This window comes from Ambystoma mexicanum, chromosome 2p (assembly GCF_040938575.1).
Source record: "Ambystoma mexicanum isolate Mex_15411 chromosome 2p, UKY_AmexF1_1, whole genome shotgun sequence".
In the NCBI taxonomy this organism is placed as follows: Eukaryota; Metazoa; Chordata; class Amphibia; order Caudata; family Ambystomatidae; genus Ambystoma; species Ambystoma mexicanum.
In genome coordinates this window covers 592,484,713-592,503,980 of record NC_090923.1, presented here as the reverse complement: position 1 = coordinate 592,503,980, position 19,268 = coordinate 592,484,713, and the positions used below count along the sequence as shown (strand labels likewise).

At 43.4% G+C, this 19,268-nt stretch overlaps 1 protein-coding gene across 1 annotated transcript in view; it reads left to right on the top strand.

Annotated features, from left to right (window-relative positions):
• The window catches only part of LOC138566585 (galactosylgalactosylxylosylprotein 3-beta-glucuronosyltransferase 1-like), a 148,278-nt gene extending 130,484 nt beyond the window's left edge, over positions 1–17,794 (top strand). The window contains exons 3-4 of the mRNA XM_069644100.1: positions 13,681–13,974; positions 17,440–17,794. Of these exons, the coding sequence (XP_069500201.1) occupies positions 13,681–13,974; positions 17,440–17,520 (375 nt within the window). The 3' untranslated portion in view covers positions 17,521–17,794. The remainder of the gene's footprint in view (positions 1–13,680; positions 13,975–17,439) is intronic.
• Positions 17,795–19,268: the final 1,474 nt, after the last annotated feature.

Sequence of the window (19,268 nt, the reverse complement as noted above, 5' to 3'; positions counted from 1 at the left end):
AAAAACATGCAAAGTAAAACCATAGTATCAGCTAATTAATAAAAAGCTGTTCTACAAAATATGGATGATATATATGTTCATTAGCAGTTTGTGTTTGTTAGAAATGGTGAATGCCCCATTAAATTGGGTGTTCGCAAGGGTTCAAACTATTGTGCATTTAAATTGTATTGCATGCATTTGAATTCTAGAGGGTAGGACCACCCCCCAGTTATAGCTTTATAGGCCCTGCAGTCCTCCCGGTACATGGGCAGCCTCTTTTTGTCTATACCACACCAACATGCAACAGACAGATTAACCCTCCATAAGTTGCATTTTCTGTGAAGTCGTGAATTGCCGCGATTCATGGATCATGGTTTGAGGGCCACTTTTTTGAGGCAAGGGGTGGGCCACTTTTTTTTGGGTGTCCGGGCCTATTTCTTGTCCCAGTCCGACCCTGTACAGAGCAACGTGAGGGCCCTCTGCTTCCTGGTGCTTCTTGGGACATTGTCCTGGCAGCGGGACACCTCTACCATTCAGAACATGTAAGGTGTCCTGCTGCCAGGACAATGAGCGTGCTGAGCAGGAATTGCTCAGCACACATTGTCCTGCCAGTGGGACACCTTTGCCGTTGGGGGCCCTCTTTGATGTGCCTAACGGGAGAGTTGTCCCAAAGAAAAATGTCCCGTTCTGGCTCTTAAAAGAGCCAAGGGGGGCACCTTGCCCCCCTTGCCTCTCCCGCTTGGAACTCCACTGCGTGGAGCCATTTGAACACAGGAAAACATACCTAAATTTCAATCAGTCAGAATCTTGTAGAAAAAAATCTATCAGCACGTACACATATAAGGTGCTCTGCAGAACCCAAGTTTGGAGATATATGGCTTTTAAAAATTGATACCAAGTATACTTGGTCACCCACTGCACTGCATTAACCGATGGCTTCTGCCTTTGAATGAATGGAAAAATCAAGGGAATTTCTGACTTTCCAGTGAATCTGTTCCTTTTGGCCATAGCTTTATAGTTCAGCTAGGTCAAGTCAATTTAGCCCAAAATCTCAGGCATCAGGGGGTGATAACGTCTGGTCTGATCAATGGACGTTGCGCCACTGTTTCAATGTGTTATTGTATATGTACATATCGATGTTGTGTGCACACAGTGTATGTCAATGGAGGTGCTGGGTGCATTTCTGTGTGAGAGTGTATGCAAGCATATGTGTGTTGACTTTTGTGTCTGAATGAATGATAAATAATGCATTGTTTGTATGTTCCATTGGAATTAAGTTTGTGAATGTTATGTTGTGTCACTGGATGCATGGCAGGCCGACTGGAGATGCGTGGGGGCCCAATTGAATTTTAAAGACAGGCCACCAGTCTTAGGAAAGTTATAACAGAGCGTCAGCAATGGACTCTTGTGGTGTAGTAGTCTAGTGTTATCCCTCAGGGATTTAGGTTGTTTGACTGAGGTACAAAATCACCGCCAAATTGACCCTAGTCATTTTCGCTGCAAATACGTTTTTACCTCTGTACAAAAAACCAAACCCATGTCCCCCAACCGCCAGCACACATATAACCTCCCTACTTACCTTTTTCACCATTAGCTGCCTCTCCTGTACCCTGCAGCGTCCGATCCATCCATCTAACGCGGTCGGATCTGACGCTGAAGGGTCCTTTTTTTCTTCTTTTTTTTTTTTTTGGGTCACCTGCCACCAATGCTGAGGAACCATGCACTGCTCCAGATGAAAGATGTATTTTTTTTATCAAAGCTTAAATGTGTCAGCTACCATAGGGCAGTGCCTGGCCGCGAAATATACCAGCCACCAGCGGTGAGATGTTTTATTGGAGGGTGTCAATATTTGTCACAAGTATGCAAGAGCGACCAAGCATAGCGACAGAGCCCAAAACCGACGAAAACAGGATTGGGGAGGGATTACTCCCCATTCCCCCGATCTGGTGAGAACATTTGAATAATACGTTACAATAGTGCATTATATAGCACACTTTCTGTGACGAATTGGGTAAATAAACCAGACAGTTTGCAATTGGTTTTGTCTGGGTACTCATGAAACAATCCAATAGATGCAAGTCACCAAAAATGCACAGGAGTATTTCCCAATGCATGGCATTCCCTGCAATATATGCCGTCATATAAAAATAAATTCCTACAGGCTGTGCCCATACATTTCCATGCTGGCTCCAACAATATATGCTAGTATTACCATATAAGAAAATACTCCTTTTCGGCTTTGTGCATAATGCCAATAATGATATTATAAAGTAAATGCCAAAGCTGCCTTTGCCAATATATGGCAGTATCTCTATGTAAGAACATACTCCTGTTGGATTAGCCATTGAAAGTGCTATGCAAAAATAAGAAAACATGTCCAAACTAGTTCCAATATATGCCAGTCTAGGCATGTAAGAACACTTTTCGTGCTTGCTTTATCATAGATGCTCAGTAGAAAAAAAGTCATGCTATGGTAAGAAATAGCTAGGCTGGCTGCTCCAAAATGCCAGTCTAGCAATGTAATACCACTTGTCATGATTGCTTTATCAAGATGCCCTGTAAACAAGGTCATGCCACGGTAAAGAATGGCTACACTGGCTCACCAAACTACCAGACTAAACACGTAATAACACTTATCATGCTTGCTTTATCACAGATGCCCAGATAAAAATGTCATGCCACAGTAAGCAATGGCTAGATTGGCTGCACCAAAATGCCACTCTAGCCATATAATAACACATATGAAGTTGGCCTTACCCAAAAATGGCAATAAAACAAGCCATGTCACCTAAAGATGTCAGAATGGCTTCAGTGATCTCCAGCCTCCCAGAGCCTTGCACACATATAATCACATTCATCCCCTTTAACCCACTGGTCACTCACCCAGACATCTTCTCTCACATTAACTCACACAGCTTTCTCCACACAAGCACCCATCCACCCAGAACACACACATGGACACAATCACATTCATAGTGATTCACCTACCACACCAGTTACTCACCCCTAGACCTTCTCTCACTTCCACTCACACTGCTTTCTCCACACATACAAAAGAACATTCAAACACCCCCATAATCACATGCGTAGCCATTCACTCACAAGTCACTCACCCATAACCTTCACTCACACTGCATTCTCCACACAGGCACTCACCCACACAGAACATTCAAATACCCACATAATCACATTCATACCCATTCACAGCCAAGTCACTCACTCATACACATTCTCTAACATCCACTTACGCTGAATTCTGCACACAGGCACCCACCAACCAACATCCTCCACATGGGCAACCACCCACCCAGAATATTCAAACACCCACATAATCACATCCATACCTATTCACCTACCAGTCACTCACCGATACACCTTCTCTGACATCCAGAACATACATACACACACACAATCACATTCATACTGGTTCACCCACCAGTCACTCACCCATACACCTTCTGTCACAGTCACTCACACTGCATTCTCCATACAGTCACCTGCCCACCCAGAACATTTAAACACCCACATAATCACATCCATACCCATTCAACCACTAGCCACTCACTCATAAACCTTGTCTCACATCCACTCACATTGCATCTGCATTCTCCACACAGGTACCCACCAACCCAGAACATTCAAACACACACATGAAATAATCACATTCACACCCATTCACCCACTAGTCACTAACCTATACCAAATACATACATCCGATATACACCTCAGACACGTACAATACACCTATTACACTTTACACATACAAAATAAACAAGCTTTGTTATCTGTTTCTCGCTGAAGCTTTGTTCCACCGTGTCACTCCAGGAATCTGACTCCTCCATGCTGCACTCAGACAGGAACTGGTAAGCTGCGAGAGCTTCCTGGTTCCTTTATGATGCAGTGCTAGGAAGCCGGAGGCGGAGTGCCTCCTTCCCACGCCACAAGCTGCGTCCGGTCCCAGCCTAGCATTCACCCTAATGGGTGAGGGCTGGGGCCACCCCTGCACTTGGTGTGGCGGTCCCCCTCCCCCACAGGAGCTGCCATGAGACATAATTGGTGTTGCTAGAGGCTCAGAAGGTGGTTCCATGAGCATGGTGAGAACAGTATCCATGCGGAAGGAGATTTTCAAAATGGTGGAAAAATACAGATGAGGCCTCTCATGAAGTGCTTTAATATTCTGTCTCTGAAGAGGGGCTCTGTATGCCGGGTCCTAGTGTAACGGGATATGGCCACTCGATGAGATTGTATGGAGGAGTTAGATTATCCACTCTCCGATAAACCCCGTAGATATGGTTGGATCTTTTGCACCTCCACCATAAGTGACTGTAATCCCTACTACACACATCATGTGCAGAAGCGCTTCCACTTACACCTGTAAGATTTGTTAGTGGGTGCAGCTCTCACTGCTTGCAGAACCTCCCTCTTATACTTCTAGGTGTCCAAATTCAGTGAATTCGAGCCATGATGATAAACGCGTGCCTGATTCCATCGCAAAAAGTCCAGTGACAGGTGTATGAAATAGTTGGTGTTGGTTTTGCTGATGACTTTGTCGACAATGACTATGTATGGCTATTTAAGTAACATGGTTTGAGCCAGAATATAATTGCATGATTGGTCATTGTATCCCCTGCTTGCACATTCCGGCAAACCTTCTCTAGCTTGTGATAACAGTATGTGGTTATTTGGAGTTGTGTTATTGTACGGTATACAGTTTCTTCTGTGTGGTAGTGTGCCATAGATTATTGTATCCAAAGCATTTATCACCTTGTGCAAATAGGGTGCGAGTGTGTGTGGAGCTATGTTGTGGTACAGTGTTAGTTTCTTCTATGTATGTTAGGTGCTTCCGATGACTGGATAATTACTAAATACCCAAGACAAATATGCGCGTGGAACACATGTTGTTGACAAGAGGATATGATTTAATGTATCATCACAAACAATAAGAAAAGTGTGACATCTGTGCAGGACAACCTGTATGTGACAAGTATTATGTAAAAGTGGACAGCGACACGTGTCTCGATCTTAAGGCAAGTCTGCGTTGGCTATTAGTCGCATGCGCTTGACTCCGCCATGCCTGCTAACATTCCCTATGTCAACTGACCAATATTTTTCAACAACACTGAAAGGCTTACATGCCGAACTGTGTTATTTCTACTTGTCCTTTTAGAAAAAAGAGTGCACACGCTTTATTGATATAAATTGCATTTGTGTTCTGCTCATACCAAAAGGTTGCATGTTGCACTCCGGCAGCTGCACATAATCCAGGACCTAACTATTGACTCACATGGTCTTCCATTTACAATAATTACCTTCTTCTGAGAAATATATTGACCTACCATCCGAGTAGTTCACTTTAAATAATTTTTCTAGCCTTAATAAAGCCCTGCCTTAAGGTCAAAACACGTGTCGGCTGTCCACTTTTACAGGTTGTCCTGCACGGATGTCACACTTTGCTTATTGTTTGTGATGATACAATAAATCATATCCTTTTGTCAACAACATTTGTTCCATGCGCATAGCTGTCTTTGGTATTTATTAAATATCCATTGTGTTGCTGCACCTTTAGGCAGGGGCGTAGGAGACACATAAAATCTGGGGGGACAGGGGACATCTTGGGGGCTTTGCTTTATTTATTTATTGTGATTTAGTCAAAGAACTCGCCTTTTCACAAAATTAGAATTAAAATAGCAGTATGTATTAAATTACAAATATCACTATATAAAACAAGAGAAAAGAAGAAAAGGAAACAAGAAAATTAAAGGATGCAGTTGCAAAGAACATGGGCCTCATTACGACTATGGAGGTAGCCATACCCTTAATAAGGGCATGGCTGCCTCCATACCGGGTTCTGTGAATGAGGAATTACCAGGTCATTCCGACCTTGGAGGACCCGGTAATTCCTCATGCACAAAATCATTCCCCATTGCCATTTGAGCCCCCATAGGGCTCAATGGGAATGGGGATGGAGCTAATAACGGGCCCGTTATTAGCTCCTTGGTCCCCTCGTGGGACCTGGAAAGGACGTTTGGTTTTACCAGATGTCTGTTTCGGGTCCCGCTAGGGAACCTCGTAATCAGGCATCCCGTAATGAACGGTGCCGGTCCCGTACAGGCACTATTCATTACGGGACCGCCAGGGTCGTAATGAGGCCCTATGTCTTTGTATGTTGCATTTCTGGATTTTTCATCTGACTATGAGCTGATGGTAAGAGAGAGGAAATAACAATTACTTCCAGTGGGCCACAGCTAGGACGCCTGGTCGTTAACAGGTAGATCACCTGTAAGTGGACTCCTGCCAAATAAAGGAGTTGAAGCCTTTTCTGCCAACTGCAAGTTGCTACTTTTTTTGTGTGGGGCAAGGAGACGTGTGTGTCTCTTGGAATGGAAAGATGGGGGTTTCAAAGAAAGAGGAAATCTTGTTTGTACCTTTGAGTAAGCCCTGTTATGGGAGTAGAAGGACCAGGTGTGTGATGTTGCTGCTTTGACTGTCCTCCGGGGGGGAGGTACAGCAATCAAGGAGGATGAGCGATAGCAAGCCCACCCCCTTATAAGCACTCCCCCGGTCCTCTGCCGGATGTGTCGGATCCGGGGGATGCCTAGTAGGCGGGTTGTATTTGGACCTAGGGGGGTGGCCCGAGGGGCAGCCTACTCGTGGGCATGGATGATTGGAGGGCGTTCTTGCCCTGTTTTGGAGCCTGGCCCCTACAGCCATGATGGGGGGAGGGGCCTATTATTTTTGGTTGAGGGTGGGCACACATTGCCTCCTGCTTTAGCCCACTAACAGCTCTGCTTTGCAACTTTATCACACATGCCTGTCAGGTGGAATGTAACTCAATGCTACTAATGTTAACCGCCTCAGAAGTCTGGAATCCTTTGCCACATCAACTAGGGTACAGGCTTGCCACCTCAGACTTACCCATGTCTGAGTCGACATCTGTCGCCCTGTGGGGAAGACACACACAGAAAGAGCAGGGCACAGTGCCCTTGTGGGTTTTTCACACTTCTTCCTCGGGTTGGGCACAAGTCACTCCGCAGAGAAAGTGGCACATGCTGGACAACATTCTCCCACTTTGACAATGTCACCCAAAGAGCGAAATTGGCCATTTGAAATACCTCTGTTGACTTATTATTGCGCAATCCACACTGATGGGTTTAAGCATCTCCTTAACGCGAGATGGCAATTAAGGGCATTTGCCTACGCACTCAAGAAGCAGAGGACACCCTCTTAACAGCGACATGCCATGCTCACTCATTCTGATCACGAATTGGCATTTATTTGGGGTCATGTTAAATGTATTTATTTATTACATGTGTAGCATTACCAAAACCCCCAAGCATCAAGGCGCAAAGTAAACTGCATGGAGTGGACACTTCCATTGGCGCACGTTTTTACTTTTCCGCCACAAAATGGAAGATTTTAGCGTAAAAGGCAGGTGAAATCACATTGCTTTTCCATGTTGGAAGAGTGTAAATACCTCACGCAATTAGCGATTGCTGGCGGAATTGACAATGGCTTCCCCTGGACTCCACCTGCTTTTACCAGGTTTCATTTCCAAGCAGATCCCAGAGGAATCCCTTTCCTTATTTCCAGGATGAGAATCCATGCTGGCAGTAAGGCCGCATTTGTCTGGTGGAGCGGGAAATACAGGGGGTGCTGATGTGTCCACTCAGCTCCCGAACTCCACCAAGAAAATGCATGAAAATCTGGCCAAATAGAAAAAGCGACAGTATTAAAGCTGAATGCATTCACTCTGCCTATTATCCCACCGGAAGATTAAGCCAGGTGCTGAACACAGGTGTTACATATTCCTGTGCACAATCTGCATTTGGAGAATTAACTAACTGAGCTACCTTACAAATGATATCTCCTCTGCGGCTTTACCGTCTTAACCCCTTAACTGCCATGGATATTTCCCCCCAGTCCCAAGGCCTTTTTTGGTGATTTCGGTATGTCGCCATTCAATCCCTTGTAACTTATTTGTTACATGAGATATCTCGGCCAAAGTTGGCCCCTTTTTTCCCACATGGAGGTGGTCGTAACGCCACACAGGAATCCTAGTTTGCTGTAGGGGGGTGAGAGAAAATAACCCAAAAGGAGAACATTTGGGTTTTAGTCAGAAAATGACAATAAAATGTTGTACAAAGAAGCCTGTTGTGTTTCCCTTGTAAGATCTAGGAACACATGGTTTGCTGTGCCGGATTCTTCATTTTCCAGGCTTTCAAGAACAGATTGAGTGGAAACCAAAATGACATAGTTTGATGTGCTAATTGGCCGTTTTGTGAGAGGTAGGCAATTTTGGAGTTGTTTGTCCAATAGGCCACGTGTGGACGGAATGGAAGAAAAGAGTAGGAAAGCTGAATGGAACCCAGAAAGGCATACTTTTCTGGAAAGTAAACAATATTCCACATTTAGGAAGGGGTGATTTGCACAGGTCAGGCAACAACTATGTAGGGAAAGAGTACATAGTTTGGGGGTTAAAATCGGGGATAATGACAGAAAAAAACACAATTTCCGCACATTTCACTCTGGTCACCCACCGAAACACGCAGCCAACAACACATGGCCTACCTTCCCGCGTTCCCACAGGTTTCCCGATGGAAAAAGGTACCTCACATGTGTGGGTGCACCTACGTGGGTGCAAAGGGAAAAGCCTAAAACACTGGTAACCCCAAGTATTTTCGCACAGCACATTTTCAGGAATTTTGCTCATTTGGACAACCTACAGATTTGGGCATAGGGTGTCGAAGCCACGAAGGAAAACAGGAAACCCCATACATTTCCGAAAATAAGACACACGTGTGAATCCACAGAGGTCTGACTTGTGCAAATCGCCCCATAATTTATGATCCACAATCCCTGACAAAGTCTGAAATTTAGTGGAAGAAACACAATTTTCACTTTGTCTGGGATTGTGGGTAATAAATTCTGGGGCGATTCGCGCAAGTCAGACCTCTGTGGATTCCCACGGGTGTCTTCTTTTCAGAAATGCATGGGGTGCCCTGTTTTCCTTCATGGCGTCGACACCCTAGGCCCAAATCTGTAGGTTGCCTCCCCAAACCCTTTGGGGGTTACCAGTGGTTTAGCCTTTTGCCTTTGCGCCCAGGTAGGTGCACCCACACATGTGAGGTACCGTTTACATGGGGACACCTGTGGGAACGTGGGAAGGTAGGACATGTGGTGTTGGCGGCGTGTTTCGGTGGGTGGCAAGAGGGAAATGTCTGAAAATAGTAGTTTTTTCACCAAATTTCAGACTTTGCCAGGGATTGTGGGTAATACATTCTGGGGCGATTCGCGCAAGTCGGACCTCTGTGGATTGCCACGGGTGTCCTCTTTTTGGAAATGCATGGGGTTCTCTGTTTTCCTGGGTGGCTTTGACACCCTAGGCCCAAATCTGTATGTTGCCCACATGAGCAAAATCAGCTCTGCCGAAAGGCTTGGGGTTCCAAGTGGGTTAACCACCCCCCTTGCAAAAATCCCTGGTGGCTAGTGGTCCCACCTGCACCCACCCCACCCAAAACAACGTTTTTAAAAAAAATGATCACCCATCTGCCCCCAGGGTATTGCCCCCATGCTTTGGAGGCCAGGGGGGAGAGGGCAGCTTACACAGTAAACTGTCCCTCCCCCCACTTCAAAAACCGATCCCTGCACGACACACCAAACTATATTCTGGGGGGGATAAATGACATTACATCCCCCCCACTTAAAATTGTGGGGAGGATTTGTCCCCCCTGCCCCCCCATGTCTTACGCCCATGCCTTTAGGGTGCAGGTCCTTTACATAGACGCATGCTGCGGGAGTTACGTTGATATACAATAACGTATAATAGACCCAGCACATGTGAGTTTTCAGTTCATACCCCCCCACCTTTGTAGCTTCAGATGACTGCGTGTCTTATGCAGTTTATCCTCTAATTGCTTATTTCTGTTCCACTTTACTGCACATATGCTCCATATTGGGCGTGGTTGTTGTGGATGTTTCTATGTGTTAGCCGGTATAACGTTAATTTTCGCTGGCCCTGTGCTTCACTGCGCATGTTTGAAAATATTAGTACTTTTTTGGCCTTAAAAGTAGCTGTCTCGGGCTTGACTGATGTAATTTTTAGATTGTCTGTGCTATGCCATTGTTGAACTTATGGCCGAACTCTGTGCCAACATTTGTAGTGGTCAGTATTAAGATATATGATATGATACGTTATTTATAACACTCTTAATACCCATAGGTTTCTGAGCGCCGACCAGGGGATTGAACCTGTGTTGCTTTGTGTCGTCTTGCTTACAAGGGGAGCACGTTGCCGCTGAGCTAGCCTCCCATGGACTAAATAGTACATTTTTCCGCCATTGAAAAAACGGTTTATTTGCCATAAAATGTTGATGAAAATTCACCAAATTGCTATTTGTGTTCAGATTTGAACAGGTCAGTGGCCTTCTGAATTTGGTGAACTTTAAAGGGCAGGAACAAAGGATTCCATAACATTTGAACCATATGTTTAATCAATCAATCAATCAATCAATCAAGCTTACTGCCTATAAATAATAAAGTCCACAAACATTGGAAATGCCAATCTTAAGGATTACAATAATTCAGACTAAACAATGTGTACTAGCCTACACATTAAACCATAACTCTCACTACCCCACTACCTCAGATGACTAACTTTAACTATACTAATAATGTATACTACATAATACTGAATCCAGGTTAAGATGTTTAGTCAATGGTTTTTTATTTGTTTTCAAATTTCAGATTCAAATTAGCAAGCAGTCTATCCTCTATGAAGCCTATATTTTACATTTTGAAATCTTTGTTTATATACGTCCCAATGACATCACGCGTTGCTGACGGCAGTGGGGCTGTGTGTCATAATCATGATAATGTTTGAAAAAATTATTTAAACATTTCTGAAATTGCTCATATTGAATGTCAATATTATTAATTAAACCTTGTACATTCAACATCATTAAAGGGTCTTGCACTTTATGTCAGGTGTTCATATAATCTTTCACTGTTAATTCTTGTAAGAGGATACGGTTATTCCACTTTTCACACTGATGTATGCAGCAGACCATTAAGATATAGCATCAATAAGGACATCAATTACAGTAATCAACATATTCTTTACCATAGCACGTGAGACATTTGGTTTGCCCTATTTGTTAAGCACTATATTTTACATGCTTGAGCACATGTTCAAAATACACATCCAGTCCATATCTCTTGTATACCTACTTTATTATTCCTTCCTTTTCTATCTTCTTGAAGGTTCAGCATGTGAATGTTCATCTTAAGAAACTGCCTTTCAATCACAAAGTGTGGGCTAATGTGTATCCTTACACAGGCTTCCCTTTATATGTAAGTAATAGAACATTTTGCAGGACTCCATCTTTCAGTTATGTTAGTTATGATAAATGATTGCAGCCAAACAAAACAGATCAAGGATTGTCATTAACCACAGTATCAACCTTCAGTCAACAGTCTGAAAAATCTCTTCACAAAATGCAGGTTTTAGGACATTATGTTTATTTATGTTTGTGATATTTCCAAAGGTAATTGGTGCCATTTCGCTTCAAGCCATTTTAATACAATTAACCTGGGCACATATTTAACTGCAATATACAGGCAGTTTCTTCAGGAGATTATTTGCATTTCACAAATATCCTAGATAATCTCAGAACAAAACCAAAAAAGAGAAATTGTGTAACGACACTGTGACTGCATATTATTTATCTTTGATTTGAAAATATTGAATTCATGTGCAATTTGCTTATAAATGAAGTTTATATTATAATTTTCAGCAAGATGTTTTTATGAAGTCACAACCTAGGAAATTGTCATCTTCAAATTTTAAGAGATGGAAGATGGAAGTCCATCAGTTTTAATGTTAGAGAGGCCTACCCGTGTCTCTTTTACATGATAAGGTGTGATTTAATTTTGAAGAGAAAGGTTTATCAGAGACTCCCATGTAATAAATCAACTTTTGTAGATGATGGAATCTCAGATTACTGTTATTTATCAATTTGTTTAAATGGGAAGCAACTCTCATATGTGTACCCAACTAAATGTTATTTCAAATGGTTTTACCTTTATTGGTTAAAAGTACAAATTATATTTGAGCCATACAATATCTCCTGGGAGTATCAAGGAGTTTGACTCATGATGTCTGTAGAGAGTTACCTTATTATGACAAATTCCTGTTTGTGAGTTCATGCCTCCTTGAAGCAGAGTACATCTGTGATCCTGTACCTGCCGCTGTGCATAAATGTGAATTTGGGTTCTCTTGCATGCAGAAATGGAAACATTTCTTAGACATCTACATATGTGGTAACATGAGGCTCCTTGTGTTTACCAACAGATCAGTATGGACGTGGAAACAATGCTATAGTCAAAATATGATCGACATTTAAAGATTTTAATTCTATCTGACTTTCAAGGTGATCAAGTATTTTCTCATTCTATGCTCATTTTTAGGGAGACATACAAACAGGAGAATAGATGTTTTTGTTTATAAACCAAGTCAAGGTGGTTGGATGTTGAATGTTCGGGTAATTTGAGAAGCATATGGCTGGTGTGCACCCAGTGAATTTAACTGTGGTTTTATACCACAGTGCATTAAAAAAAAGATATATTATAAAACAATTAAACTTTTTGTATGACAAAGGCATTGATTCATTAATCTGCTCTCTATGTTCTGCGTAGACTCTATTCATTGACTATTCTTGGATCTACTAATCACAAGTATCATGAGGGCATATATTGGATATTTTGTAAATATCCATGTTATCTATCTAGACATATATGCATCACATTGTCCACATTTAGCCATGCATGTCAAATTGTTAATCCAGAATGATTCCAGTAGTCTGAGTTGTCTACCACCTCCTCATAACAGAATCTTAAAATGTTTCAATGCATAGTATTTAATTAGGTAAGTATTTTGATGCTTATGATCTTTGTTCCAATGAATGGTAATAGAGTATTTTTAGTCACAATTAGGTGATCCTAGATGTTTTCTCTCATCTGTCTGATAGTGTTTCTTTCCTAAAGTTTCTCACAGATGCACGTTATCACATAGACAACAAAGGTTATGTTGCCGTTAATGAATGATCTTATGTGTTCAATTGTTCCATTTGGTGCTCTGTATTTTTTGATATTATTGACTGAATTGGGAACGTTTCAAATTGCACAACAATCCGATCCTTCTAGTTGTTCTTTTTGTCCAGTGTGCCATCTGCTTTAAATAAATCAGGGACTGACAATGTGTTGGATGTTTCTCATCTAGATGCTATTTTATACCGTTGTTGACTTTAACTACTTTCCAATGTTTCTTCAGAATTTATTTTGGAATTTGGAGGTTTGAATTGCATTGTTTGATAATCTATACCTGTTTTTTTGCAAAGGCACATTTATCTTGTTTTGGTAGTTTCCTTTGGTTGTAAGTAGGCTGTGTTCATACGGGATGCTTTAATGAATGCTACCTTAGCCTTTGTGTTGATTATGGCTATTTCATTGCCTCTTTTCTTCAAATCCTCATTGTGTTCATGTACTTTTTCATCCTCACTGCAACGTCTGCTTGTCATAAAAATCTAAAATTCGAAAACGAATCATTTTATTTTGATACTAAATGCCTTCCTTGAAAAGTAACAGAACTGTGCAGTATGTTGAAGCACATAGTACAAACCGTCCTTTTTTGCTGACCTTTTTTAGATGAGAGACACTAAAAAAGTGTCTGTCTGGCCAGTAGCCTTCGTCGGTGGATTACGCTATGAGTCAATCAAGGTTGATGCTGCTGGCAAAGTGAAAGGATGGAAAGTGGTGTTCGGCAGAAATAGACCCTTTCAGATCGACATGGCAGGCTTTGCCATAAATCTGAATCTGATTCTACAGAAACGGCGGGCCTGGTTCCGCCTAGATATCAAACGTGGGCACATAGAATCCAGTTTGCTTCAGGATCTGGTAACATTGGAAGACCTGGAACCCAAGGCAGACAATTGTACAAAAGTAAGTCATACACATTTTATTTAAATGATGGTATTTAATAACTCATTATTGTTCTGCCCACCCGCTTAGGGTCTCTTTTTTTGCTTTACCAAAGATACTTGATCGCCCAAGCAGAATCCAATATAATGCAATCTAAGAATATACAGAAGGTGGCATGCAAAATATAGTGCACGTTTTCTGTTGTGTGCCCTGCTGCCCCATGTCTCATGCAATTTCTTCTCAATGGGGTCTGCTATTAACAGGACATCATGAGCAAGGAAAAGAAAAAGCTCCCAGTGTGAGTGTCTGCAGGAGGGTGAGGCAGGGGGCCATCAGCACCCCAGGTCTGAAGACGTTTCTGCTGTCCAAATCCTCTGGCATCACCAGCCTTTTGGAGGGTGGTCCTATTGGCTCCACTGCTACCTTCAACGGGTTACATGACTGCATGATCTGATATTTATTTATACCTTGCTGGGAAATAAACTATTGTACAGAATTCATGCGAGCAATACCGAGAGATGATAGTAGGAATGCTGCTTATATAATGAATGCGGGAAGCACTAGTGAAATTAGAATTCTCCCGTGGACTAGTCCGGAGTGGCCGCTCTAACCACTACCTTTTGCTTTTTTCATAGGTTTGCCAGTTGAAAGTTTCGAGATCATAGACATGCTACAGCTCAATTTATGAACTGTCTGTTGTAGAATATACTTGCATTGCACCTGAGCCGTTTATTTAGAGCAATTAAGGACCCTGCATCTACATAGACAACAATCATAGTAGGCTGTTAGGTTACATCAGCGCAACTTTGCTTTGTAGAGGGCTGCACACTATCTGCACAAACAATAAGTAAGATATGAAATCACACCAAGTCAGACCTAAGAGGAGGGACTCCTTAATACCAAAATACAGGTCCAGTGCAAGCCCTAGATATACTGGGTGGCTACCTAGAGAACTGTCCAACAGGGTGCACCAAACAGCAGGTTTTTCCCTCTGTCATCATGAATTACAAAAGCTAAGTAAACCAGTCTGACGTAAAGTGGCTGGTTGATATCTATTCATGCACATTTAAAACTATTGCGTGAATAAATAAATAAGTACTTGCAATTTGTCATACATTATATGTCGTTGAATTCATAGCTGCGAGCATTAGCTTACATTTCTGTGAAAGTTAGCAAAGAAATGGTCGGGGCTTGGCCACAGATGCCAGTGTTGTTTATCTAGCGCATGTTATAAAAGCAAGATAAACATGTTGGCTGAGAACATGTGCATGTTGAGGGTACATTAGCCTTGTCAATGCAACACCTGTACTCGCTTGGGGAGGGATGCTTGCATTGACCATGCCCATGATGTACATTTTGTGAGAAAACGTCCACTTACCCCATGCTGAACTGGCTGTTAGAGAAAGGTGTCCCCCCCGCCCCTGCTGTGCCTGTTTGAATTGGACTCTTGTACTTGCCCTGTCCATGCTACATGTTTACTTGTGTCTTAGGGAAGCCTGCTGTAAACATGCACATGCTTCACCGGCTAGACCTTCCACTAGCCTTGTCCATACTGTACCTGATGGATTTTGAGGAAAGCGTGCACTAACCCTCTCCATACTGTATCTAGTTGAGCAATGCTTGCACTGGCTGTGCCCACTATGCCTATACCTGTTCTATTTGTGAGGGAAGCCTGTGCTGGTCCTGCCCATGTGATAACTGTTTGTGCTGTACTTATGAGGAAAGCTCATACTTTTGGGAGGCTTGCAGAGCTGTAGTCTATGCAGTGACTGTTATGGGGGCGTGTGATGGAAGCTGGCCTTGTGTGCGAGTAGCTTGCAGTGCTGCTGTGCATGATGTAACTGGGAAGCGAAGTGAGCTTCTGGCACATCTCCACCTCCATGTCTGGGGTTGCTTGTGTTTCTGTGCAGAGGGTACCTGGCCTAGCAGTTCGGGCTGGGCTGCTACCATTGGTCACAGTACCTGACTGATTTGCATATGGCTGGACACCTTTTGCAATGGCGCAGACGGGCTAAAAAACAGTGGTGTGGAAGGTTGCCCAGAGCAATGCCAGTGGTTCAGATTCATGCAAAACCTTCCACCCATCACTTTTGTCCTTACAGTTTGTTTCACTATGTAAGAGAGGGTATGCTCAGACGTGGGTCCCTTGCTCGCTGCGCCATAGGGAACCAAGCTGCACCTCACTGAGGAGGCCCAACAAGGCCGAAACATGTCTGGGGTTGCTTGAGTTTCCGTGCAGAGAATACCTGGCCTAGCAGTTCGGGCTGGGCTGCTACCATTGGTAGCAGTACCTGCTGATTTGCATATGGCTGGACACCTTTTGCAATGGCACAGACGGGCTAAAAAACGGTGGTGTGGAAGGTTGCCCAGAGCAATGCCAGTGGTTGAGATTCATGCAAAACCTTCCACCCATCACTTTTGTGCTTACATCTCCACCTCCTGGCACCCAGGTTAGGAGGCAGAGCCACCGCTATATTTGCACAACTGGTGCTGACAGTGGCCCATTGGTGGTAATCAGACTGGTAGAAGAACCTACCTGCACTGGTGGATGGGTCTTTGGGTAGTATATTACCTGCTTAGCCCTGGCGGGGGAAGTCCCACTCCTGTCCTCCTCCCGCGCATGCGAGATATCAAAGGAGTTGCCATGGCTCGGCAGAGAATGCACAGCCAAGCAAAGTGCATTTCTCTGCCGTCTATCATGCCTGACAGTAGGATAGGAGTTGGGATACAACAGTCCACGTGCTAGCAATGGTGGAAGTGATGCTACCACCAGCCTCTAATACTCTATGCCGTTCATGGAATTGTAGCTCAGTCTAGTGAAGGCAAAATGGATGCAAGTAGAGACAGAGCAAAGATGCTGCAACCAAAACCAGCGGTAGCTTTATATCAGAATCGGGAAGACCTGACAGAGAGCCGGCCGGGGTGGTGGAAGGAAGCAGAGCATCCTGTATGTCATTAAAGTGACCCAAGTTGGCCGAGTAAACTCACAAAAGGGGGTGTAAGTGTGTGTGTGTGGGGCGGGAGTGGGGGGCAGCAAGTAGAGGAGTGTGTGGTGGTGATGCCCGATGGTCATACTTTCTAATTATAACTGATATCCTAGATTTTCACTAATCCTGCCTCCTATTTCTATTTCTAATCCTGGCCGATCTGGTCATTGTTTCTGATCTTACCTGTTGTAGATTGCATTTTTAAAAGAGCCATTTGGATTTACGTGGTCGACAGGGCATGCATTTAAGGTGAAGTCAAATTTGGGGAAGTGGACGGTAATTCTGCCAAAATCACCATATACTCCATAAATCAGGACTAACACCACCATACCACCACTTGTGATCCTGTGGTAATTCCACCAGACCAAGTGGCGGTAATGGTAAATCCATGTGGCGGTATTCCGGTGGATTTACCACCGGAATACTGCCAAACCTGTAATGAGGCCCTACGTCTGATTGCAGTTGCCTAATGTTGTCTCCCTTTTCTTGCCTTTCACAGATCTTGGTTTGGCACACAAAAACACAACGCCCAAATGCTCGTCTGGATAAAGGATTCACTGACTTGGACGTGGAAGTTTAAAGCAAGAAATATTGGATGTGTTTTTCAACGTGCATTAATTGCTGATCAGCAGGTTCTGTTACCTTGATGATTGGAACATTTGAGATCAGAACAGCATTTGTGAAACAAGTACAAACTTTAACCAATTAGATCTCTTCCTCTGTAGCTAGCTAAAAAGCTAGCATGCCTCCTGGAAGAATTGGCACTGACACATTTTGAAGCTAACAAAAATGTTTTGTTTCCATTTTATAAACCTATGTTAAGGCTCGGGATTAAAGAAATGCACGTAACATTGTATTGCAAGTACTGTTTGAGGATGCAATCATAGGGTGGGCGATCTTTGGGGCCACAAATCAGTCTTTAGAATGAGCCTAGTCCACTCTATTTCAAAGGTATTCATCCATATTCCCCTCTACCCCTAACAGTCAACAGACATTTCTTCTCATTTCCTATCCCATAGCCATCAAACTATTGCCAACTGAAGTCAGCATGAACAGAGTCAAATTGAACTTAAATATGCAGAGGATCATTTGACTGTGAAGGCAAGTACTGAGAAAACACCATTCCTCGTAATGTCCTTACTATTTTTTAATGTGTCCCAAATAATACTAGAATAAGGGGTGGTTGAAGCTTCCAAAGCTTCTCAAGATAGTAGCACGATATTTCTATAAGACTGAAGCGCCTTTTCACGGTTTGGGCGGAAAGCTGGAGATTTACCTCCAGCTTTTAGCTGGAGGTAAATCTCCAGCTTACCACCCATTTTCAGCACTATTACTGCCGGCGCAGTTACCACAGGCGGTAATAGTTTTTGAAAAACCCCATAGAATCATATGGACTCATAACAAATGGGGACTAACAGCGCCAACCGCAACTCGGGATCCAGCATAAACTGTGCTGGACCGAGTTGCGCTAACGCTAATTGCCACTGGGGTACCGCACAACTCATGATGAGGTCCTTAGACATTACACTGGCATTAACTCTGATGTCAAAAGGGCCAGAGCAGTGCCCTCAGGAGACATGCGCAGATGCCTAAGCGGCAGATTTCAGATGTCTAAAACAGTGAGCTGCTTGAAGAAAGCAAAGATAGCCAACTTCAATCTTAATGGATGAGCACAGAAGCCCTTGGGGATTGGACTTAAACAACATACTAACAGGAGGCAATGCCCTGCAGCAACTAAGTAGAAATGGGGTGTCGGAGGAATGGTCCGGATCCGGCATGGAAGCCTCTTCCCTCAGGCTCAGCACTATAGACTGCTACCATCAAAGGGAATGTGCTGAATGGCGGCTGTGGGACCCAGCCTTTTATAACATGTACAATGTTAATGTTAATGTTAAAGGTATTTGTACCGCGCACCATCACCAACAGAATTGGTCCCCAGGTGCTCAGGCGGATCTGCAAACAAGAAGGCGGTAATGGGTCAGTCGGGTGAAGAGGGAATAGGAAAGTGAGTTTGGGGTGTGCTGTTGACAGCTTCAGTTCGGTTTTAACCGTGCGCTGCGCTTTCGCGCGAATATCTGACCGATGCAAGACCTCGTGTGCTGTTGGTGCAGTTTATGTGTTGTTTGATTGTTGTTGCGGTGTGGTGAAGTGCGTGCGGTTTGCTGAGCGAGAAGATGGCTGTGTGGATTGTCGTGTGAGTTAGGTATCCAGAGATTTGACCATAGGGTTAATGGGTTATATGGCTCTTAGTCCTTATAATTCTTATTCTATGTATTCGGTTGTCCTATAGGTAGGCATATATTTCACTTTTCCTTCCTGTCCATCTAA